General features: G+C 41.0%; 2 protein-coding genes across 20 annotated transcripts in view; both read right to left on the bottom strand.

Moving 5' to 3' along the window:
- The window catches only part of LOC138191714 (potassium channel subfamily T member 1-like), a 70,366-nt gene extending 57,886 nt beyond the window's left edge, over positions 1–12,480 (bottom strand). For 5 of the 19 annotated variants that reach the window (XM_069138660.1, XM_069138666.1, XM_069138657.1 and 2 more), the window contains exons 1-3: positions 12,127–12,479; positions 8,629–8,677; positions 7,640–7,807 (exon numbers count right to left, since the gene is read on the bottom strand). In XM_069138660.1, the coding sequence (XP_068994761.1) occupies positions 7,640–7,807; positions 8,629–8,677; positions 12,127–12,193 (284 nt within the window). In that variant the 5' untranslated portion in view covers positions 12,194–12,479. Of the gene's footprint in view, positions 1–7,639; positions 7,808–8,628; positions 8,678–10,690; positions 11,494–12,126 lie in introns of those variants that run through there. The other 14 variants (XM_069138663.1, XM_069138665.1, XM_069138656.1 and 11 more) reach the window with 7 other exon arrangements.
- A 668-nt stretch (positions 12,481–13,148) lies between these two features.
- LOC138191717 (kelch-like protein 20) lies at positions 13,149–22,541 on the bottom strand. Its single transcript, XM_069138676.1, has 8 exons — positions 22,372–22,541; positions 21,906–22,060; positions 19,987–20,170; positions 17,718–17,861; positions 17,175–17,308; positions 15,862–16,073; positions 14,194–14,300; positions 13,149–13,391 (listed from the first exon to the last, which is right to left on the bottom strand). The coding sequence occupies exons 1-8, from the start codon at positions 22,392–22,394 to the stop codon at positions 13,334–13,336; spliced, it is 1,017 nt and encodes a 338-aa protein (XP_068994777.1). The 5' UTR covers positions 22,395–22,541; the 3' UTR covers positions 13,149–13,333.
- Between the last annotated feature and the right edge of the window lie 2,074 nt (positions 22,542–24,615).

Here is a 24,615-nt window from a genome sequence, read left to right as displayed (position 1 = left end):
GTTAGCGGAGTCCTGTGTGGAGCTGCTGAGGTATTCCTCTGTGAAAGAATTGACAAAGAAAAAAAACTTGAATAAAGTGTAGAAGATGAGTAACTTCCAGCAACCGAGATGAAAAAACAGGGAAATAGGAGTTTCGGGGACAGAGCTGATGAACGCAGCACCATGCTGTCACATTGTTGAGGACATTGCTCAAAGATATGCGTCGTATTGTACGATGTTATAAATTAAGAATGAAATGATAAGATCTACTTACTATTATAATTTCTGAAATGTGAAAGTGTGTATAAAACTACATAAGAAATTGATTTGAATGGGTGACCTTCATTGTGCCTGTGAGAGCAGACCAAACCGGTTGATGGGCCAGATAATTTAAAGGAAGTCCCGGTGAGCAACCAGACCTCCCTTCAAATGTCTAATCACTGGGCGCGCCTCAGCTCCATGCGTCGTGCTGCAGATGGGCGTCGAGAGCTGTGATAATGCTTCCTCTGTCAAAACATATTAAGGCAGTGAGCTGGCGCTGCAATGGGCGAGCTGTCTGCCTGCACACAGCATCGCCGGAGAGGAGGAAGAAGTCTAGCCAATGCCATTGGCTGCCTTGCACGCGGGAGTCCGAGCACCGCACACACAGGGAGGCTTTCCCTCGCTGACTGCCGAAGGCCGTTTCGTGCAAAAAGGTTCAACTCGCCATGTATTGGTCGTAACCTTATGTTCTCTTCTGAAAGATGACTGTGGGAATGTTCACTTGTGTAAAATCAGCACGACACAGTCAATGGTTCATCCACAAAAAATAAAAAATAAAATCTACTTGCTAAAATGTCTGTGGGACCATTAACTCGTGTCTCCAAATGGTAAATGTGCCCTGAAAAGATCAGGAGGAACTTGTCGAAGCATCAGGAGACACTACATTATTATATGCCCCCCTCCAAACCCCCACAATACAATTACCCTACAAAACCTTACTGAAAATATGCTGGGACTCTTATTAGACCACATTAATGCAGTGTTCAGCAGTTTCATGAATAAAACAACTGCTCCCGGCACAACGCCGAGCCAAAAAGCAGGGGAGTTATTATCCTCATTTGCATGAAATGGCACAATCAGATTGCACTTTCCAGCTCATTTACATGTATTTTTTTAACAAGGCAAAATTCCATAATTGTATAATACATTTCTTCTTCAACAAAAGTGTATCTGAGGGTCCAGCCTATAAGTTATTGATCGCTGTACCTGAACAGTTTGAATAACAGCCTCCTTATTCACCATCAGTATCTTAAAATGTCCTGATACATGTACACATGATATTGAAAACAGACATGACAATAAACACAGCTAAAACATCTGTAATGTAAAATGCTACAGAGAGTCAGCGTAAACAGACACCAGGTGAAAAAGAGCATGATGTGACTGGCAGGCAGATGAGTTATTTAAAAGGGCAGCTGGTGGACTCGTTTCTAAAATAATGCTGTAAATCCGTGACCAGTGAACCATAGTGGCCATTTTGATTATGAAACATTTTCCTGATTGCCTTGGCCAGGAGAAAATCAGCACAGCCCCACATGCAGATAGACTCAACCCATACAATTACAATTACACATATTTGGGCCAAAATATTTTACTAAATCTCTTTGAAGTCGTCGAGGGAACTGCGTTCGGCCAATTCCTGAATAATCCTCTATGTGACGTTGTCCATCTCTCCCACACCAACAATACTGGAACTCCTTATTCTGCGCTGACAATCTCATCCCAGAGCCTCGATCATCGCAGCTGCTTATTAAAGTCTGATAGGCAAACTCCACCGATGCTAATTAAGTTGGCAAGACAAAGCATGGGAGTTAAATGGTGAATGCACCAGAGATTTCCAGACACAAAGATGTAATAGGCCAGAAGAGAAAGCCTAAAGGATCTTATTTTCCTCTGAGCAGCCCCCTCGAAAATTCTCCTTTTGTCGTGTGCCTTTAATTGTCCGTCCCATTTGAGCAATCCCTCCAAGACACTCTGCCACTGTGCTCTTCCAAATGATTTCAGGTGAAGACCAATAAAATCTCTTTGAGAGAAGCACACATTCTCTTCTGCTTAAGCACCTGGCGCTGCTGTCACTAATACCTCCGCTGTGTTAAAAGGAAATATATCTGAGCAGAAATCGCTGAAATGGAGCCATCTACAAATTGAGCTTTTCAGGAGCGCAACGCCTCGGCTCACTGTCATTTTTACCGTTTACACGTTCAGCTTTCTGCTCACTGGCTGCACAAATCCTGAGAAACATACCTGCACACAAGGTGACAAACGAGACACAAAGCGGACTCTGTGTCCGAGGCCTCTAAGCCATTGTGACAATAACAATAATCCTTAAACCCCCAGCATGTCATAGACACACAGCCACTCTGCTGCTGATGAGAGCCAGTCTAGCAGCCCACCCACTCTGTGCGGATGATGGTTATGACTAATGCCACCTATGGACTAAATTTCAAGCTCTGTTTGCAAAGTGGAAATGTGTACATCCCCACAAACAACAGTCAGACTTTCCTCCAATCTGTTGTCGACAAACACTTCCTCTGTATTCCCCTCATCCCATGTCTTTGTTTTATATCTTATGAACCTCCTAAACTCACCCAGATGGAAATCACGCAGGTATCAAATCCCAATATTCGTTTCTGCCACAGAATCAGTGAACCAACAGCCGCTTATAGTATTAGCGCACATTTATCATCTCAGGACGATTTACTAGAGAAATGTTGTCAGGGGAAAAAAAAACTGTGACTTCAGGAAATCCAACATGAAATGTAACAGAATCAGTTTATGTAAACTCAGAAATACATGTGAAAGACAAGATGTCCTTTGTGCTGCGGTGAAGCCGCCATATTACAGAGTTTCACAGCCATGTGAGTGAATGTTCCTCGTCTGAGACTAGCTGTTGCTTGACAGCAGATCATGCGTCGGCGCTGGATCACCCTTCCAAGTGTCACTATTTGACTCATGAGGAGGTGTTAAGAGCTGATTTAGTGGCTAATTAAATGGGCTCGCTCTGTCGACATCACTCATCAGCATCCTCCTTTGATCAGAGGAGAAAAACCCCAACAAGATTAGACAATCAGGGGAAAGATGGATGCAACCAATTTTCCTCCCGCTGCTCTTTCTGCTTGTCAACATTGTATAAAAGTTTTTTGTGTCGCTTGTTTCTATTTCTGACATTGACTGAGATTAGCTCCCCCACCTCTGCCTGACAGACTGAGAAAGAAGCCCACATACTCACACTCTGCTGTATAATCAGACACTCACAGGTGCACACACACACTAATGTGCCCACACTCAGAGCACATACACAACAACCTGCGCAGACAACACGCACACACACACACACACACACACGCGCACGCACACGCGCATCAATTGCTTGCCAGACCCATGACTTCAGTGTGATTGCTCCTCTTCAGCACCCACACAGCCAAGTCGTCATTATGGCCCTCTGACACCCGATCCTGCAGATGATGACAGCCCAGGAGGGAGATCCCTCCCCCCCGTCCCCGTCCCCACACTGTACGCCCACATCCACACCACAGGCTCAGAGAGGAACGGATATACAAGCACACACACACACACACTCATTCTAACGGCACAGAAGGGCTGAATACTGCTGGAGTCACACACACGTCCATTAATGTGTATTTGCACACAGAGACACATTCACAGTGACAGGCTACTCATAGGCATGAGTTTACAGAAGTACAAAGAAAGAATCTGTTCTTTATGACCTTGCTCTTGTTTCCTTGTTCTGTTGAGATTTGAAGACAATGTGACACTGACTTATGGGTAATGAGTGACGTACTGTATATCCATGGGCTGTTGTTGCAGAAAGTCAGCAACTTTCACGTGTGAGAAGTAACATCAGAAGCCGTAAAGCACATGCAGCCACTGTGAAGTGCACTCAGACAGCTGTGATGAAGGTTCTGTAATCAGACATTATCTATCTATCTATCTATCTATCTATCTATCTATCTATCTATCTATCTATCTATCTATCTATCTATCTATCTATATATATATTGTGTGTGTGTTTCAGTATAACTGTGTTTCAGTATAACGGTTATCCAAATGTTGCACAGAAGCAAAGTTCATTGAATGTTGCAATGGTGTCTCTGCCTCTCCTCATCACTGCAGAGCTGGTGCAGACAGTTGAAGCAAACAGCTCCTACCCTAAAGACAGGAATTGTAGATATCATACTGCGTGCAATAGGCTTTGTGTTTAAGGTTTTCTGAATTGTATGCCCCTTTCACTTTTTCTTATATCCTGGCTGTTAATAATACGGCAGTAGCCTACAAACAGATGCTATTAGGCCATTAAATAAATGTTCAGTCTCCTTGCTGGTTGTTCCAAAATAATGCCGTTAGCATCGTAAAAGTATATTTTAAAAGCCCTCTTTTTTTATTTCTCTGTAATACAGCAGAGTGTTAACAATTTTACTTATTCCATTCTTTGTCAGCCCTAGAACTTAAACCGTTTTCTGCTACCTCGAAAATATGCTTTCATTTAAATAATTAAACTGATATAATCAACACGTGATGACTAGTCAACTATTGGCTTGAGAAGGAGAATCTTTAATTGCACAGTCCCACAAAAAAAAAAAGCTCTGGTGACTCCTGAATCAGCTCATTCTGGGCCGTGTTGTTAATCAGTGAGCAGAGCTGCTTTCTAGAAATATGGGACATTGATAGGATTTTTGTACTAATTTAATTTTGCAGGTATTTAATTTGATGGATTACGACCTTCATGTCAAAATATTTGATCTATAAACAGTTTCTATATTCATTTTCCATAAAATTTTGTGTATAACCAATATTGGTATTTAAATGTACATGAACACGATGGAATGCTGGGAACCTTTTTATTAGCAGGGCTGCTTCCTGATTTGAATTTCACTGTACTGAACACATGTATTTTTCAGTGCAATGAAAACTTGTGATTGACAGACCAAGATGGCACACTTAGGTTTTTATTTGTTATTTTACACTGGCCTTTGTGGACTTCCCTTCATGATGTTAATATGTTTAGTGAGTTATCACTGCCCCCGAGCCTTTGAACCACACCACCTTTTACTTTCATAACCCACCACGACAGATGCAAGGAAACAGATGCAAAAGGCCATCAGGGAAGGGGGTTGGGGATTCTCCCTCTGGGGGGCTCATTTGTTTTCAGGCTTTACACTTGACAAGGCATCAGCACAGGAAATAATCAACATCACAACCCATGCATGCAGAAGACCATCAACCAAGAAATACAGTGCCCCTAAAGCCCAGTGACATCGTCTGTTCCAATTTCTACTCCCGAGCTTGCGAAGCAGCAATTACACAACACTGACACAATCAATAATGATGTATTCTTTTGAATTTTCATTCATTTTCAGAAACGCACAGAGCCAACGTAGGTGTGTGTGAAACTCTGCAAACAGACGTTATTTGATTTGAGGATCTTCTGTTTTTCCACACGCATATACACTTATGCATGCGGATGCAAATGCACACGCACAGGCATACGCCTGCGCTGGTAACCCGACAACAAGCTCTAATTACTCTCTGCAATTGAATAGTGAGCAGGAAAACAGTTCATAGGGGACCTATATGAAACACTCACACAAACACACAATTCTACACACAGTACTCAACGTGTACATACAGCATACATGCACTATCTGTAAAAAGATAACTGTGATGCTACCATATGCTGACTGTATTTTCATATAATTAATATGGAGTGCAATCTATACTGTGAACAAGTGTTGTCGCATCTGTCTGGCTTAAACCATTTCTTGTCTTGTGTCAACAGCACTGAGAAAACTGGAACAATGAACATCTGTAGTTAAATACAGAGAATTTCTGGGAAGGGAGAGAGAGAGAGAGTGTGTGTGTGTGTGTGTGTGTGTGTGTGGAGGGGGGTCAAATACTGTACTTCTGGTCTAAATGTAATGTGTAGACAAGCCTTGCACTGATATAAATCATACTGACAACAATTTACTGCAGGAAGCCCCAGAGATGTTGGGCAAGTGAAGACAGGAAGAGTGACAGTGAAAGGATGGTGGCTGAACTATTTACTTTCATCTAAAATTCTTGGTTCAAAGAGAAATTTTACACTTAATGATATTCATTTTCCATTCATATACAGATACAAACCTGCAAGCTAATGAGAAAACGCTGTAGCGATCGACAGATGGTTATCGACCGTTCACAGATAGACGACTGCTGCCGAGAACCGGCCTGCAGCAGCGAGATAACAAACCCAATGTGCTCTCTGTCAGATCCAACCACTGATACAATTATAAAAACAGCTACACAAATCATCAAAACAAACATTTAAATGCAATCGCTGTGGTAAAAGTGTACCAACAGGATATGCCGGTGGTGCTACAGGATACATGAATAAAGGTTTACAGCTTGATACAATGTGACTACTATGGAAAGCAAAGGTTCAGTTTGGAAATCTTTAACCCTCAGAAAATGCAACTGCAGCTCAAGCATCTGAACGGCTCGATACAACTAGTAGTGACACTTTTTTAAATGAACTGATCCTTTCAGATTACATGAGACCACTGCCTTTTTATTCAATGTATTTACAAGGCAGCTTTCCACTTCAATTATTAAGGCAACAGTTTTTACCCATTATAAATCAACAATGTCAAGTGTCAAACACCCTCCGGCTACAGGCAGCTGCCGATATTAACGGACTAAAGCAGTTTACAGCAAAGTCTTAAGATCCTTTGACAAATATACTGTAGTACTTCATGTTGACAGTGAGACTTTTAAAAGCAGTAATCTCCATTTGTTCTACACAAGCCAATGATCATTCAGTGAGATGGCTTCATTTCAGCACCATGGAGAGCGCCACAGTACTCAGCCTGGCTGAGGCCAATTCTTTCCCTCGTGGGCAGCAAACAGCATCTGTTGGTCTGCCTCTCCAACCACAGCAATTATTGAACTCTTAGGAGACTCCCAAAACACTCCAGCACTCTAGTGGCTGTCGCACCAGTCAAGGGCCAAGGGGCGGGATACTTCATGCTCTGTTTTACATCAAGAAAATGTATCCTCAAACCAGCATTACCTTGAGATAAAAAGCAAATCTAGGCAACACTTACAACTGCATGCCTCACATGAGTTTTGGTCAATCCCTTTGAATCCTTTCAGGCAGGAAATACTTTTTTTTCTGAGCTTCAGCAATGTGATAATTAAATAGTCTCATTTAAGCTGCCGAGATAGTGATTTCTCTGCTGTTGTTGTAAAAATAGTCCAGAGTGCAGCACAGCCACGAGGTCTGCGCAGGTGGCAAGCCTTTTCTTTCACTACAAAACCTCTTACGTCTGTTTCTATTTTTAAAGCTCTATCCACCTACACACAAGACCAACGGCTGAATACACTTCTCTTAAGTGTGGTTGCGGCAAGTCATTCTGGGAAATGTAGGAAGTAGAGGCAGATGAGGCCGCTTGGAGGAAAGACGACAAAGAAATATAGAGTACACAGTCAACATAAAGTTCAGGGCATTGCAGATGTATGCACACACACACACACACACACACGCACACACACACACACACACACACACCACACGCACCCAATGCTATCGCCTAGTACATAAACTAAGTGTTTTTCATGCTACCTCTCATCATTCTGAAATGTCTGGTCCCCCAGCAGCAAGTCCCTGAAGCGGTAGCGCGGTGGAAGAGGAGGAACCTCTGTATCCACCTCCGCCATCTTGAGAGCAGAGATGTCCAGAATAACGCCAGAGTTGCTGCTGTTGTTTTTCTGCAGGGTCTCGGTGGAGGTCCTGCACGACAACAAGGCGAACAACAGCTGCCCATCAACATGTCTGCAGTACAACGGTGACATTCTGACAATTTTTCAACCTGAACACAGATACAACAATGACATGTCAGAGATTGTTTGTGTGTCATGAGTTATAAAAATTGGGTTTGTGAAAGGGTCGTCGTTGTTGTTGTTGTTGTTGTTGTTGTTTGAAAGGCTATGACATATGTTGTATTGAAATCCCTCCAATTTTTTCATCTGGGATGAGTTTGAAAAGAAAAAAGTGCTAAGAAAAACCGCAGCAAGGAAAAGGAACCATTATCTCTTCCTTGAAATATCAAGAAAAACCTGGCTTGCATTTATTGAGGATGACAAACTTTGGTGAGAACAACTGATTTTGTTTTCATAATGAAGAGTCTTGAACAGCTATTGAGCTGTTCTGCCCACAGTGTCTCTCAGCTGTGAAAACGGAGACAACACAAAAAGAAATGCTAAAAATGCACCTTATTTTCTAAATCAAAACCTGTCACTCAAAATAGTCTGATTTAATATAATGGTCCCTTTTTTACAAAAATCATGTATTAATAAGCAAAACAAAACAAACATACACAATTGCATGCATTATTCAAAAAGAAAACAACAACAACAACATTGCTCCAGCATCAGAGTGGTCACCGTGAGGAACAGGTTGTCCACGGAGACAAATATGAAAATGCAACCCAGCCACTCTTACATAACAGTATGTGCGTCAGCATTCAGTAACAGCTACATTTTGGGATAAGTGTATGTATTTGTGTTGCCACTGTGTAACACGTAAGGATATGAGATTTGTCAGGAAATTACCTGTCACCATGGGAACCCGAAGATCGGCATGGAGGGCTCATGACTACCTCTTGAAGGGGATTTGAGTGACGGACCAGAGAGAGAGAGAGAGAGAGAGAGAGAGAGAGAGAGAGAGAGAGAGAGAGAGAGAGAGAGAGAGAGAGAGAGAGGAAAGACAGAGAGTTTAAACACACTTGTTAATAATGTCTTTAAGACTTCGTGAGGATGAAACATGATTACATTCACGGCCTGATTCGCAGCTTAATTCAACTCCGGGTGCGGCAAGCTCTCTAAAACGTACTGCTCTTTAAACCGAGTGCGATTACACTGACGCGCTTTAATGCAACTGTACAGTTTAAGATGACCATTTTCATCGTCTCACACATCTCCAGTTGATGGCGTTTCATTATTTATGGAATATATTCTGTTAAAGGGGAAAGAAGCAGTCGAGGCAGGTCAGTCAGCTACGTGTGTTTACTGAAGGCACCATTGCAGAGCGTTGCAATTTATGCAACCATGGTGAGAAGGGATCCCCTTATCAATTGGTGCTAAGCCTGTTTTCTGCTCACGAAGCAAAACGGGGAAAGGCAAATTACTTCAAAAATAGCACACAGACATTTCTACCACAGATACAACATACTGTATGTTGCCTGTATTCATGCATACTTTCTCTGGTTGAACATGATGGGCTTCACTCATGCGTGTGCGCGTTTCTTCTCGAGTGAATCCATGCTGAGCCCTCTGTACAGATGCCTCGACGCGTCCACTCGCAGCGTTAATCTGGGCATATTATGTTGAAATTGTTTTGACTCCCTGCCAAATCATCTACAGAGGCAACAATAAGTGGCCGTGTGGTCATCATAGTGCAGTGTGGGCAGCCTTGAGTGGGCTGATGGCACCCAGAGAAATGCTCTCCCTGATTAACAGTAAAAGCACAGACCCTCAGAAGTGCATGCAGAAGAAGGGAAGTGCAGAGATGGTAAATGAGTGTGTTGGAGACGGGTAGGAGAGGAAAAAGTGAAATAAAAGGCAGTAGATACAGAGGAGTACAGAGCATAGTGTCCTCAATGTGTCCTTTACGTTCAAGGAGACCTTAAGGAGACCCAGATGACAAGATTAAGAAGAAAAAAAAAGAAAACCGAGATAAACACTGAGATAACTGTACATTCAGCATGCAAGTAAAATGAGACCCCTAGAAAGATACAGAGTCTGCGATTTTTAAGAGCTGACTTAATGGATGAGGCAAAGTGACCCCAATAACAGGGAACAGAGTTACTCCCGGAAAGAGACTGTCTCCTCTTAATGGAAAGAATATGGACTCAGACCAAAGAAAGCAGACGGAGCGAGAGAAAAACATGTGCAGGGAAAGCTTCAAAATGCTCTCTAAATAAGAGAACCCATGATAAGAAGACAAATAAAAAAATAAAAGAATATAATCTGACTTTTGAGGTCCATCATATTTGCAGCAGTTTTTAAAATGGTGTACACATGTCCTTGAGACCAGTTAGCAAAATCTAATCATAATATTCTGCACTTTCTGAATGCAAAAAAAGGAATTCGTTATTTCAAAAGATGGGTTAAATCTCTGAAAAGAGGTCATCCTACGGAGATAAATTAGTTTTTGAATGACAGCACAACATTTTAAAATGTGTGTAACCGGGCAGCACACACATATTTACAAAGACGGGTCAATTTCAGATACATGTATATGATGTATTGTAGATCAACCAAAACATAAGAAATCAAGTCATCCACAAATGTTAAGGGGACATGATACAAATGAGCAATTAAAACAGAACAAGCCGACACAGGAGTAACGTTAGGCCAAGGTGGCTGCACATTGAATGGAAATATAATTGAATAAAAGTAAACTATAGGCTACAAGCAGCAGCTGGAACTGAACTTCTCCAGTATTAGATCAGGAAGAGAACATTTTAAAGTTACACTGCCCCACTTTGGCGATGTTATTTAGATAAACAACGAAAGCAAACATAGAAACGAGCACCATGAACTTGTAAATAAAGCCAGACTTTCTAAAAAAGGAACCTCCTTAACTGTTTGACTTCTTGCCGACTTGGTTTACCTGGCAGTGTCTCCGAGTCGGACCGAGGTCCCATCATTGTAAACACGGGTTGGGTTTAGGTAACATCCACGCACTGTCCACGCAGCATCGCCTGTACGACACAGGATGTCTCCCATCACCGAGTCCCTGCCAAAGCGCCGTCATCGTTGATAAAGGTGACTAACAGGAGGAGGGGAGTGGACCCCAGCGGTCAGAGGGCAAACGGGAGTCCGACAGAGACAGCGTGAGAGTTCAGTTCATTCAGATCGATCCACTGTCGGTCTCGTCGGGGACAGAGCACGCCAGCTTCCCGCCACGGGCTACCTGGAGCCTCGTATGACGCGTTAGGTTTATTGGGGGGGAAAATTAGTTCCGGTCCTCGGCGCTGATTGGCTGACAAGCCCCTCAAAACCGCGGGAATCTATCGCACACCTGACCGTTAGTCTAAATATCAACGCACGAGACCACAGCTACCGGCCAATACCGACGGACTTCACTGTCGCTTAGCAACAACATTGTTTGCCGCGGTTGCCGAACCGCGTTGCTTGGCGGAAGGACGGACGTTGACGTTAACACGCTGTCCAATGTCAAACTTTGATTTTTATTTTATTTTTTTTCCACCTACCTTCCTCTTTTTAATTAGCTCCGGTGTAACGTTTTATAAAACGCTCGCACGTCACAACGCATGGTCTAAATGTACTGCTGTCTTCCGCCATGTAACGACGGCTAACGCGTCTTAAAGAAGGGCACCGTGTACAGCGCGCCGTCGTCCCCGCTGGTTCCCATCCTTCCCTGCCCGGGACGCAGCAGGAGGAGGGCCTCTCCCAGCCTCCGGTGCCTCGCCATCTACCGGACAACCTCGACATAGCTCGGTGTCCACAGAGGAAACTGGCGATGGGGAAACTTCTCATAAGAAATGTCTGCCAGTGAAATAAATAAACATATTAATGGATATTTCTGTGTTGCCATGGTTTCGCCTACAGTTACAGCCTACTTGATTCAAAGTTTCAGGGCAGTGTTTTTTTTTTTTAATTTATTTATTATTTTTTTTTTTTTTTATCATGGCTTGCTTATTCTGTTTATTCAGCAATGTCATGTTATATACTGTGTAGAGCTACAGTCAGAGTCATCTGGTGGTCCGAGGCAGAAAGCACAACTTTACCGATGGAGCTCTGTCCTTACAAACACCATCACTAGAAACACACGAGAGCTTTAAAAGGCATGTAGAGACATTTGCCAGAAGATATCGTATTAAATTAGACCACCGCAGTCCCCAAATGATAACTCATTTATTCATTTTATTAATCCTTCTCATAATTCCCAACATCAATTTATCAACCACACGCTATTCAGTACATGCAAAGTCAGGGCAACTTCTACTCACAATTAAGCTGCTTAGAGAAATTACATAATTTTTTTTTTTTTTTTTTTTTTTTTTTTTTTTCTGTCAAACATACCTGGAACAGCTCTCTCTTCTGCTGTTTGTCTCACAACTGTCCCCCTCAAATTGAAAAAAATATTCATTGTGTGTGCCACAGAGGGACGAGTGGGAGACACCGCTGGCTGGTTTGCGTCTCTGGAAAAGCCGTGTTGCTCTGTGTGCTTTCCTTGCGCTCAGCCTCTCCACATTTCAGCCCATTATTCTCCGGGGAAAACAGCTCGGCGTCATCATGTTTAAAGCCCACACAGACACTTCTGCTTGCCCATGCCAGCAGTCAGATCTCACTCACTCGCTTATCTCACGGAGGACCTTGATTCCCACAGGTTTCTTTTACCGGCTCTCCATCCGTCTGGTTGTTACTTTGCAGCGCATCCTGTCGGTGGATGGATGTTTACGACAGCTCGATGATTAAATATGATGGGGTAATTATTTCACTGTGGGTCGTTTACAGATGTTCACATAAGCAGATGCACACACAAAGTGTAATTATGCGATTCACATCTGCATTTCAAATTGATTGAAACGATTAAAAGAGGACGACACTTTGTATTCTTTCAGCTGTTTTTCACCTTCAAATCACCATTATAATTAATAATCAATAATCAGTAATCATTATCCATCAACAACATGAGGATTTTTCACCTCCAAATCCAGACTTTCTTGAACCAAATACTTACGTTTTAGCCATGTTAACCTTCATTTCAACTCTCCTACTACTCCTTGTTAATATTTAATCAGCACAGTCATTAATAAACATGACATCATAATATCTACAACTGGCATTATCCCTTTTCTTATGTTGGATATTGTGATTGTTGTTGTCTCATGCAACATCGGGACCACAATTCATCTGTATTTGAAGTCTGTCAATTAAATCTGTTTATGGGGAAAGTGCAACTTGAAATCCATTTTCCTCTGATTCATCTCTATAAAAAAAAAGGTCTGTTTTGTAAGCTAGAGACATGAAAAGACCCACAACTTTATAACTGTAACCTGATAACCTATAATGGGCTTTAATGCAGTGCTTGCTATCATTTAGCAGCAGCAGTAGTCAGCTTTGACGAATGCAGTCATGTCTCATATTTGGAGTGAACTCTTTAATTATTCAGTCATTGTGCTGCCTTGCTTGAACTGTCTCACAATGTGTCCTGCGACCTGCATCCATTAGTCCGTCTCTCGAACACTTCTGTCCTGTTCACATAATAGGAGCGTTTGTTGGAGTCTCAGCAAAGCACGGCCACCTTCCCTCCTGGATGCTTACTCTTCATGCTTCCAAAGTGTCTAAAAACAGATGGAGAGGGAGACAAGCTCAGACAGTGAAGCACTCAGATCCAGTGAGCAGCCCGAAGGCATATATATTATATAGGAGTCTTACATGAGCTCATTGCATGAATCACAAAGTGACTCGATGCATTTGTCTGGCTAGAAGAGAGAGTCTGTCTTGATTTAAAGTATTTTTGTCCTGTAAGCTTAAAACTCACAATAGAAAGACAGACTGTAATTTTGAACATTTATTAATGTAATGTCACATTTGAATTTTAATGAGGATAAGTCATGCTTGTGGATGATAAGGTGTTTTTCTTTTTCCTTATTCATCATATTGGTTTTCAGGGAATGTCTTGCATGACTTTGACCAAAGTGAGAGTTGACATTTTTCTCTTTACTGCACACACTGCACGCAGTGCAATTTCAGACTAGTTATGACAGTAAAATATTTGAACACCCTTATAAGTATGATCCGATTGTGTATAGACATAGTACAAAGTCTGACAGTGTATGTATTGTATGTACTGTATTTGTGTTCTGACGAAGCCTCTACCTCATCATATAATTATTTAGACTACAAACTGTGTCTGAATAAACACATTTCCTCTCTGTGGCTCTCTTCTGCTAATTTGATATGACACAATAGTGATTCAGTTTTTGTTTTTTTTAGAGCTTAAAGACATTAAGGCTTTTATGTTTCCTGCAAACTTCATTAACAGGAAATTGGAACAAAAATATGTCAGAGCTTTGGGCAATGTTTGATTGATGTAATAAGATTTAAGTATTGGTGATGTCACCAAATTGGCTTTCCTCTTACCTCCATGTGTTGGTTTCATGGCTGTACATCTCGATTGTTTTCAGGTTGGTGACACCATCAGAGCCTCCCACAGCCAGCAGAGCGCCATTAAAGACAACAAGCGACATCTGAGGCGGGATACACAAGAGAGTATGAGAAAAATGTATGTAACAAATGAAACAGATCTGTTTTTTGTTGTTGATGTTGATAACTAGGATGACAAAGGTGTGAAACGAATATACTGCACCATCTTACACTTTTCTACCAAAATAAATTCTGGAGTTTTAGTATGCAATATAGAACGTATGCTACTAATACACCCTGGTTCTGATACAATAGATGTCATTGTTGGTCAGTAGTGTTTGGAGAGTAACTAGTTACATGTAAGGAAGTTATGGGATTGAATTATACAGGAAAATAAATGTAATTTAAATTAGTTACATTTAAAAAAAAAAAAAAAAAGTACTTTAATGACTGTTACTACTCAAAATGTGGTGATTACAAAGTTGTTACATTTGAAGGTATTCTTTTCAGTATAACGCTAATATGTAGAATAAAATCTGCATCTTTTTTGCTGTAGAAAGGCTCCATTCATTTAACTGTAGGTGCTCAAATTGTGAGCCTGGTTTTTAATTGGTTCTCTTGTTTGAATTCACACCGCATCTCGTCTGCCAGTGGCCATGTCGTCAGATTGGACAAAGGGATATTTAAAGAAGTATTCGGGAACCAGTGTGAAAAGGTTGGGAACAGTACGCAGCCCTTTTAATAGTTTTATCATCACTCAGTGTGAGGTTTGAGGTTATAGGAACATGTTTCCTTCACTGCAGTCAGGGTGTGTACTTTCATTCCCATGTAAATTTAAAGTAGAACGTTTAATTAAAGTTTGACAGTAATCAGTGTTGAGAACTGTTATGAGGTTTATAATGCCCAGTTTAAATTCATATTTGAGGACATTTCAGCTTTGTCTCCTGCTTTAAAACATTTGTTAGAAAAGTAATCAAAAATTAATCAAATATATTAAGTTGCATTACTTTGACAATGTAATTAAAATAGTTACATTGAATTTCATCAGGGTAACTTATAATCTGTTATTATGAAAAGTAACCATCCCAACACAGCCATTGGTCAGTGGCACTGAAAAATTACTGGACATATTGTGATGAACTTTTGTATTTGTGACTTTTCATCTAGTGCCACCAGCAGGACAAAGTTTTCACTTATTCAGTGAAGTATTCTTAGCATGTTTATGGATTGGCACAGATTTGAAAGAAGATTGGAAAGAGATTTATGTCCACGTTGAATAATAACTTAATGGTTCTTACAGCATCAGGCCAAACTTGTAACTTCTCCAGTATTTGATTTGTGACCAAATAACTGCAAAACTTCCCATCGGCCTCATCTGGAGTTTAACTGACAAATGCTGGCAGGCTAACACACTAAACTGAGGTGGTGAACATTAAAAACTTTATGCAGCCTCTAGTCAGTTTATTGTGATCTCTATTATCATTCAGAAAAAGGAAATTAATTAAGGTAATCAGTAAATGTAAATTTTGTCTTCCCCTCCGTCATATGAGCTTAATTTCCTCACTCCCCAATTTCTGTTTTTAATATTTATATGTGTATAATCCCTGAAAGTGAAATAAGAGGGGTGGGCTTCCATCTGATCTGTCATACTGATCTGTTACTCACGTTGTCCCTCTTGCTCCTCATGCGTTTCACAGGTGTCCACCTCATAGTCTCGGGGTCGAGCCTCTCAGCAGCACAGAGCTGCAGGTTGAGCTCGTCTCTGCCCCCGACCACGTAGATGTGTCCCAGGTACACGGCGCAGCCAGCGTTCTCCCTGGCAGTCCGCATGTGGGCGCATATCGACCAGGTACCATCTACAGGGTTGTACCGCTCCACTGGGGGACATTTAGAGGATAGCACAAGTCAGAAGAGGCCGTATATACCATTTAATACACAACTACATACACTGTATGAGTAACACTGCCTTACAGACAGACAGTGTTTATATTTATAAACAGAAATGTCCAGAATCTAGTGCATTTATTTTAGCTAAAATGAATGCTAGATATTTTTATTTTTTATTTTATTAAAGTCTCCAATGATCCTAAAATAATGTCATTTTTAGGCATTTTTTAACTTGATGGGAACTAAAAAAAGGTTGTGGGAATTTTACTGATGTACACTTCTCACAGCCTAAAATAGTCAGCGACCAGTAGTAGCACAACATAACCATTGTTTATCTTTGGTAATCTCGGGAGCGTGTGTGTTTGTGTGTGTGTGTGTGTGTGTGTGTGTGTGTGTGTGAGCATGCGTGTGTGCGTGCCTACATATGTGTGCGTGAAAGTGAGATACACAGAATCAAAAGGTCAAGCTTGTCGTTATGTGTCCTGTCACATGTCAAAAAGCTGTCAAAGTAAGCTGAGATATTTTCAAATAATCCGAGACATAAATCAGATCTGGCAGTAACTCCGAGCACAAAAAAACAGTTCATTAAGTAGATAAATGTTCAGTATGATTTTTGGCTCCTTTCATTAATCATTCTTTTGAAAGTTGACTGTTTTGCATCATTTATGTCAGTTGTAATAAGTCAAAGTAAGTCACAGTGACAGAAAGACAATTTATTGCCAACAATTTTGATGCCTGAAAATTCTTCAACTCATTTATTAAAACCAAATGCCAGAAATGTGTTGCTTCCAGCCCTTTAAGGTGTGAGTTTTCTGGTTTTCTTTGCTTTATATCACAGCAAATTGAATAACTTAAGGCTGTTTGTCAGACAAAAAAAGCAATGTGAAGGTCACACTTTTGATTCTAGAAACTTGATTGTCATTTTAGACTATTGTCTTCCATTCATCAGAACGATTAATGGACTGATTATTCAAATAATTAATCAAGAGATAAATGGATGGAAAATAATCTTCGGTTGCAGCATTTTTGATGATTGAATTTGTTTGCACTGAAGTAAAATATGGTGTTTTATATGCATTAACATCTCTCACCTGAGTTCAGAGCCACATTGCCATCATTCCCTCCGATCACATACAAGTGACCCTCCAGCACAGCAGCCACCGCTCCACTTCTTCTGGTCAGCATCGGCACCTGCTTGCTCCAGGCGTTCAATTTTGGATCATATCTAGAGCAATAAAACAAATGCAAGCAATTTAACAAATGATATGTCAATCATTGCTGTTTTTGTAGAAGTCAAATTCTTTGTTCAGCCACTTTAGATTTACCCAATTTAATGTGAGATGTCAGGTAATTTACATCACTGTTACTTTTACTCTAAATACTGCATGTGCAAGACACAGCCCTCATTTTAAGGAGGAATATTGATTTCATCACACAAACTAAGGACGTTTGATCAGTAGCAATTGGTACGTGTCTTCTTAAATCAAAACAGAAACATTTTGGTTGTGGAATTTACGGGAAAAATAATGAAAAGTTTTTCCACCTTATGTCGATGAGATAATCTCACTTGTTCACAGTCTGTATAAAGAGGAATCATTTGGCCACATATTGCTTCAGTAGCACTCATGCTGTACCTCTCCACAGTATTTATGGCAGTAATGCCGTCGTGTCCCCCGACAGCGTACAGGTATCCGTCCATCGCCACCAGACACACTCCGCTGCATTGGCTGCTCAAGGGTGCTACATCTGTACTCCAGCTGTCTGTGTCTGGGTCGTACCTGCCATGATGGAGGTCAAAGAGTTGATGGAATAATTCTGACAACTTGAGTTGAACCAACACAGGAACACGCTTCCATAGAAACTTATATTTATATATACACTTATATATACGTTTTTTGTAAGCTTGCAATTTTGTGCTTTTGAGGAAAACACACACACAAACACACATTCACACAGAGATAGTATTTTAATTATCATGGGTATCTGTGTAAATATCTGCCGGAGTGTTTTCTCTCCACTGAAAGGCTATTAAAAATGTTTTCTCTCCATTTTCAAGGCTGTTGGATGAAAACCTGCATGCCGCAAAATCAGCTCTTCCTCCTAATTGGCAAAAGTCTTACTTGAGTGGGATGTCGGAAATTCCCCATAAATGTCACAACAGAAATGTAAACACTTCTCAGAGATTAGCAACCAAAATGGGAGCTATCAGGTTGAGGCCGTCATAGGAGCTGATCAGTGTGGAGCAGGTCTTTCTCTGCTGCTGTTCTGCAGCCAGCTGGGGAAGATCATTACGGAGTGAGCTGACTGGCATTCGTTTAGGATGTGACTGTCTGTGGGACTGTCTGTGGGAATTGGGCACAGAGCCAGCTCCTTCAAGATATTTTAAAGTAGAAGGAGAGGAGAGGAAGTGGGAGAAAATGATCTATTGGAGTGTGTGTGTGTCTATGACAGAGTGGTTTATTTCTTTTATTCCTCTCTCTATGTGAAGAATAAACATGAGAGGATGAGGAAAATCCCATGAGCGAGGGTTTTGGGCTGCCCACTAATAAGATGGCATATAGTTACATTTTGGGTTCATTTTCAAAGGTCTAGTATCTGCCTTAACCCTCATGTTGTCCTCGGGTCAAAATGACCCGCAGCTGTGTTCAACCAAGTTCTATTTTATTTCTATATTTTTATATTTTTTGGGATCATTGGTCATCATTCTTTAAAGAAACCCTCACAGCCTCCTTGTCACCAATGATCCCAAAAAATATGAACATAAAATAGAACTTGGTTGAACACAGCTGCAGGTCATTTTGACCCAAGGACAACACGAGGGTTAATGCTGAACTCTACTGTTCAGTTGTGCAAACAACAACAACAACACATAAATGCAGATCTTTCTCCCACCAAATCTAGTACACACTGTTCACAACTGTGCTGTTGAAAATAATAGATTTTTGCTTTTTATTCTGGTTAGATATCTGACCTGAGGTCAGGGGAAATCTTTGGAGAGGGCAGTGAGTGGAAATTAAATCTTTGTAGACATGATTTTTGACACAGTGGGTGGGGAAGGCTTCAGACATTACAACATCCACCCACTGCTCGTATTTATGAAGGCAGATAGGTTGTGATATAAACTGGTCTATTCGTTTAATTTTCTAAGCTTCAGCTGCTCTTTTTTTTTTTTTTTTTTACGAGTTAGTCTTTTTAAAACACGTTAAAATGTTAGAAAAAGTAGGAGGAAAAATTAAGAGTAAGAATTACAGACATGATATTATTAATGATTAAGATCAACATCACAGATTGGGTTTGGGTTATTTGACAGATGGCTGTCCGTGTACTGTGGCTTCCTATTTGAACCATCCCACTGTCAGCACTCTGCAGTTGCTGATTGAGAGCCCTTTGATGTCTCTGCATGGCACCTACACATTTACACGACTTCCTCCTTCACAGATCAACCTGGGAGGGATCATCAGGACGACCCTGTCAGAGCCAGGCAGCTCGTATTTATTAAGTGATGACTGGTGTTTTCAAAATGTCAACCCCCAGCTCCAGCGTTCACCTTTCCCTGCTGTGTGTGAGGTAATGAAAAGTCAGTCTGAGTCATCTTGTAGGAGAAAATTAACATCAACGAAAATACAAATTTCAGTTGCAGCCTCTAATGGAGTCATGATGTTTGCATTTAAGTGGAACATGAAATTCATGGAAGAGCTCAAAAACGATCTGCTAAAAGATCTGATGTGCGGTGCTTTTGGCGAGAAATCCTTCACCTTAAAGAGCTTAAAAGTGATAAAACCATGGGAGAAAATTTGAAGTTACTCCACAGTGGGACATATGGAGATACAAATAATTGCCGAATTAAAACCACTGCGCATGAATTTGAAATGAAAGACATGTTGAAAGTGTACTGTCTCTCACCTCTCCACGCTGCTGTAACACCTGACGTTATCTTCCCCACCCACGGTGTAGATCTTGCCGTCCAGGGTGCCCACAGCAACGTTGCCTCGGTTCTTCACCATGCGTGCAGCTGTTCTCCACTCGTTGTACTCGGGACAGAACTGTTCTACCAAACAGGATGGGTCATCCTGCGTCCATCCTCCAACTACCAAATCAAAGCAGGGCACAGAATCATTTAACATATCTTCTTTAAACTACACACATAATGTCAACGGACATCTCACTTTGTGCATTTGTAACAGTAAAACAACACAGATGTGAGCAGGGATCCAGCTGTTTTGACTGGTTGCCATAGTGATTCTTGGCAGAAAGAGGTGTGAAGCTAGAAAGTGAAACATCGCCAAAGTAAACTCAAACATAATGATGAGCAATTCATAGCTGCAAATGAGCACGTGGGCGATGGATTACAGGGAAAACCACTAACTGTCCTCGTATGATTTTGCAGCCTGCACAGAAGCTTTGATGCTTTTTTGGCAGAGAAGTAATGAGTCAAACATTCAGTGGCCCCCTTAACAGTCTTTTCTTCACCCCTCCATCTGTTTGTCCTTTAATTTTGTAGTAAGAAGCAGCCCTCCCTCTGTCACATGTTATAATCAACAGTTTAAATATTGTAGAAAGTTTCATCCGGCTCCTGTAGAGCAACTTTGTGTTCAGTTTCTTGACCAGCTGAGAATGGGTGTTGGTGGTAATAGAGAACTTTTATTATAAACTTTGATTAACTGATGGAAAACTCTGACATGAGACTGAATTTATGTTAGCATACAATTCATATTAACAGTAAATCCTCAATCCTCAAACGCTGCTGTCTGAAACAGACTAAAGAGCAATTACAGTAAAAGGTGACCACAGCGCTTTCTTGAGAGTATGGTATCTGTACAGAGGCAGCAGGATCCGGCTTAAATTGGTCTCATGAGGAGATGAACAGATGCGTTTTGACCAATGCACAGTCCTTTTACAGCATCATGTTAAAGGTTTGTGTCGCTGGTTCAGTCTTGGAGTCCTGGTTTTACAACCAAGCCTGTCATCCACCCGTCAGTCCACTGAGATACTGTGTCAGTGGCTCTCACCTCGCCTTGGCTTAAAAAATAAGATGCCTTATGTTTCGCAAATAACTACTTGTTTAAGATTAGGAAAAGACCATGCTTTGGGTAAAGTCAATACAAATGTAATTTTATGCTGGTAAAGTTACGCTTAAGTTACTTAACGTACATTACGTAGGTCAAGTTATTTAGAAGAAATCCAGGTTGACTTTTGTCAAACACCAGCCACCCAAAAAAATCAACCTCTCTATGCAGACTTTATCACTCTTTGTACTTTGTCATGTGACTTCCGTCAAATGGCCTCCTTCTTTGACCCTTGTCTTGTACTTTTCACACCTATCTGAAGCAAAACGTGACACTGATAGCGTATTCCAGTGGACTGACCAATGTATTACATCTCGCTTATTGGAGTACTCGACTAGATTTTCCCTCTATATATAGACTGCTGCGGAAAAAGTCCCATTACGCTTTTAGACTAGTAATCAAAGAAGTTTTAAAGGGGTACTCCAACAACTTTCACTTCCACAAAGTTGGGAAGCATCTAAGAGACACATAAATAAATAAAACTGATGCAGCAGAGCCCAAAATATCCCCAGTGTGAGCTCCAAAAATACCAGATCATACAAGTATGTTTCTCACAGTTTAACCACAGATGTCTCTTGGGTGTTTTTGTCTTGGTTGCTGAATTATGTCTTGTTTTTAACTTTTTTATTTCTATAGCACACTCTTAACAATGTCAGATCCTGTCCTCCATGCCGTGCACAGAACTAGGACGGCATAAATTGCACCTCAAAGTAAAGTACTAAAACCAGGCTCTCTATTTGTGTTGCAGCAACTGACCTACAAACATCAGGTCATTGGAGACCTCTTTAGGGGGAAGTTTGCCGTGGCGTCTGTGAAGGGAGAGAGGGGTCGACATGCGGCGACGGTGGGGTGACCCTCCCTTGCCCTCTTTGATCGGCAGATGGTGGGGCTCTGGTTCCTCCAGCACGTCCCTGTAACAGAAAGGGACAAAGTAGACGGGGACAAATTGCAGCGATTATAAAGTCACGATTCTCTCTGAAGCGACGAAACGGAATCAAAATTAAAAGGACTTTGAAGACAATTAACAGTGTTTTATTGCTTACTGTAAAAAAAAGATGTAATGTTCAGGCACGATATCACCTCACTGTTTTCCTCATCAGTTAATTGTAGCAGTTACACACAAGATGATAATTTGAATGATGTAAAACAAGTTTCAAAGTTAACTTTCCATCTCTTAAATCTCTTTAGCACAGGCACTTGAAATCAGGATGAACAGCCTTACCCTTGTTCATTGTACACTCCCATGTTTTATCTCTTCTCCACTTGGCTCAGGGTGTGCAATCAAGATTTGTACCTCTGCCTCAAAGCAGCACCTTCGTGTCAGACAAATTTCCTCTCTCAGGTGCTTTATCAGAAAACACCGCTCTGTTCCCCTGCAGTCTATCCTCAATCTACTGGCTGTCACGGCTCTTTGCTGTGAAGGACATTGTAGTTGAGGACATAGCTAAATCCTCCACCCCTCAGTAACGTCACAAACCCCTAAACTTCTTCCCGGAGTGACTCATCCCACCGCAGCAGATTGAAACCCAAGAATCATCTCACACACCCAAGAATGAGCTTCTAGTGACAACTGTCATTCCAGAGGACCTGTTGACAAGTGCTCAAAATGGAGGCTTTCTTTCTTACATTAGTCAAACTTTCCTTTCTGTTAATTGATTTATGTTTCTGTTGGGGTATTGCTCTCATGTGAATCTTGACTTTCACCAGTAGAGCGGAACATGTGATCAACCAGTTCTCCAAAATAGCTCAGAGGTTTATCTTATGACTCTTCAAGCATAAATGGCCAGACTGTAACACAATGTTACATTTTCTGACAATAGGAAATTAACAGGGTCAACACAAAGGTTGGGAGACCAAGCAGAGAAGAAGGTAGAAGAGGACAAGGACATGATCACGTTCTTGATGAAATAAGGACCGATCATGGTTTTACAATCGCAGAGGCTGGTGGAAGGGTTCACCTAAATATTGGGAGAACAACTGTGTCCTCAATCGTTCAGTCGTTGCGTAAAGAGAACTGGTATGTAATCCAACAATGTGCACTGTACTGTAATGCTGTATACATTTGGCCAAGAGACATTTAGGGAAGCTATAGGAGCCATTTTGTTTGTTGTTCTGTTTCAGACATAGGTAGTCAGGATTAGTTTTGTTGTATTGATTTCAATTGTTTGGAACGACCACACCTGTCCCATCCTCTCCCACTTTGTCAGAGTGAATGAAATAAAAATACTGTTTGTTGTTAAAATTCTGCCTTGAAGTATTTGTTTATTTGGGCTGCTATAGGTTCGTCCTTACTAATCCCCTGATATGTTTAAATATACACAATCTGTCCAAACTCTCCAACGTACAGTAATGAAAACTTTGTACTGTTGAAACTGACATACAGGAGCTTACAGAAAAAGTTCAGCCTTGTGCAAAACCTGAAACATAATTTACATCAGAAAAAAATTGATTAAATATTGAGCCAATTGGCCAAAGTTTTTAAGAGTCAAAATTGTAGGACAGACACTTTTCAAAAATATGTTTTTTTTTTTGTAAGGCTATGAAGAAAACAGTGAAGGCCCTCGTACAGGTTGGCGGACTGATACCATAAGACCAATTACTGTGAAACTCTAGCTTCTTTTTATGCTGTCTTTACTTACTTAGCGTGGGAGTTTGGAACGTTGTGTTCAAGTTAAAGTCCTCCACATGCTAAGGACATAACCTGTAACCTGCACTGTATATTGTGTGTATTTTCTAAGTTAGAGAGACAATAACATATCCAAATTTTCAACTTCCTCTCAGCAGTGGTAACATGTCTCATACAAACCTGATGTTTGCCCCACATTTGCCTTGTTGGGATCTGGTCAACCTGATGGGAGGCTCATGTTATATTGTTTACTATTCACACCTAGTTACAGGCTTTTGTGGGTTCCATTGCTTGGCTCTGTTTGTACGAATGGTTTCACTTCTTGTTTTGCAAATGTTAAGGTTGTACTTTATTCTGTGAGTTTCTACTTTGTGTTTTTTTTTTTTAGGAAAAAGGGTAATCTCTTCATTAAATTGAGGTTGAACTGTTTGTGCTTGCAGCAACATTAGTCCTCACCGTTTTACTTTTTCAATAGAGGGGTCCGAGCGTCTGTCACTGTCAACACCCTCCTGCAAACCTTTCATCTCTCATTCCTCTGAGGTTTGCATGATGACAAATGGTCCAGAAAATCTATATTTACATCTGTGTCCAGCAGAAGCCTTGAAGATGCTGCAATGACTCATCACATATAGGTCAAAATGTATATTCAGTATTTGCACTGCTGTTCTGTTACCAGAATGGGATTCTTATAGGGCAGACTAACAAACTGTGATTCACCTGCATGAGATAAATAGACACATAGACATTACACTGATTCAAACCTTATTTATATTGTTTCTAAAGAGTATTCTCTGTGAAGTAAGGTTTGATACTGTAATAAATATATTTCACTTGTCTGCA

Source organism: Embiotoca jacksoni, unplaced genomic scaffold (assembly GCF_022577435.1).
Source record: "Embiotoca jacksoni isolate LCO1_2020_lvr unplaced genomic scaffold, fEmbJac1.0.p SCAF_8, whole genome shotgun sequence".
NCBI classification, from domain to species: Eukaryota; Metazoa; Chordata; class Actinopteri; family Embiotocidae; genus Embiotoca; species Embiotoca jacksoni.
The sequence above is the reverse complement of the archived record's forward strand: the minus strand, read 5'-3'. Positions and strand labels throughout refer to the sequence as shown.

What these genes read in the sequence shown, in the direction of transcription:
- LOC138191717 (XM_069138676.1), bottom strand. Translation starts at nt 22,394, where the DNA reads ATGGGAGTGTACAATGAACAAGG. An exon ending in CAATGACCTGATGTTTGTAG is followed by an intron (nt 20,171 to 21,905) that starts GTCAGTTGCTGC and finishes TTGATTTGGTAG; the next exon opens with TTGGAGGATGGACGCAGGAT. An exon ending in CAATGTGGCTCTGAACTCAG is followed by an intron (nt 16,074 to 17,174) that starts GTGAGAGATGTT and finishes AATGTCCCCCAG; the next exon opens with TGGAGCGGTACAACCCTGTA.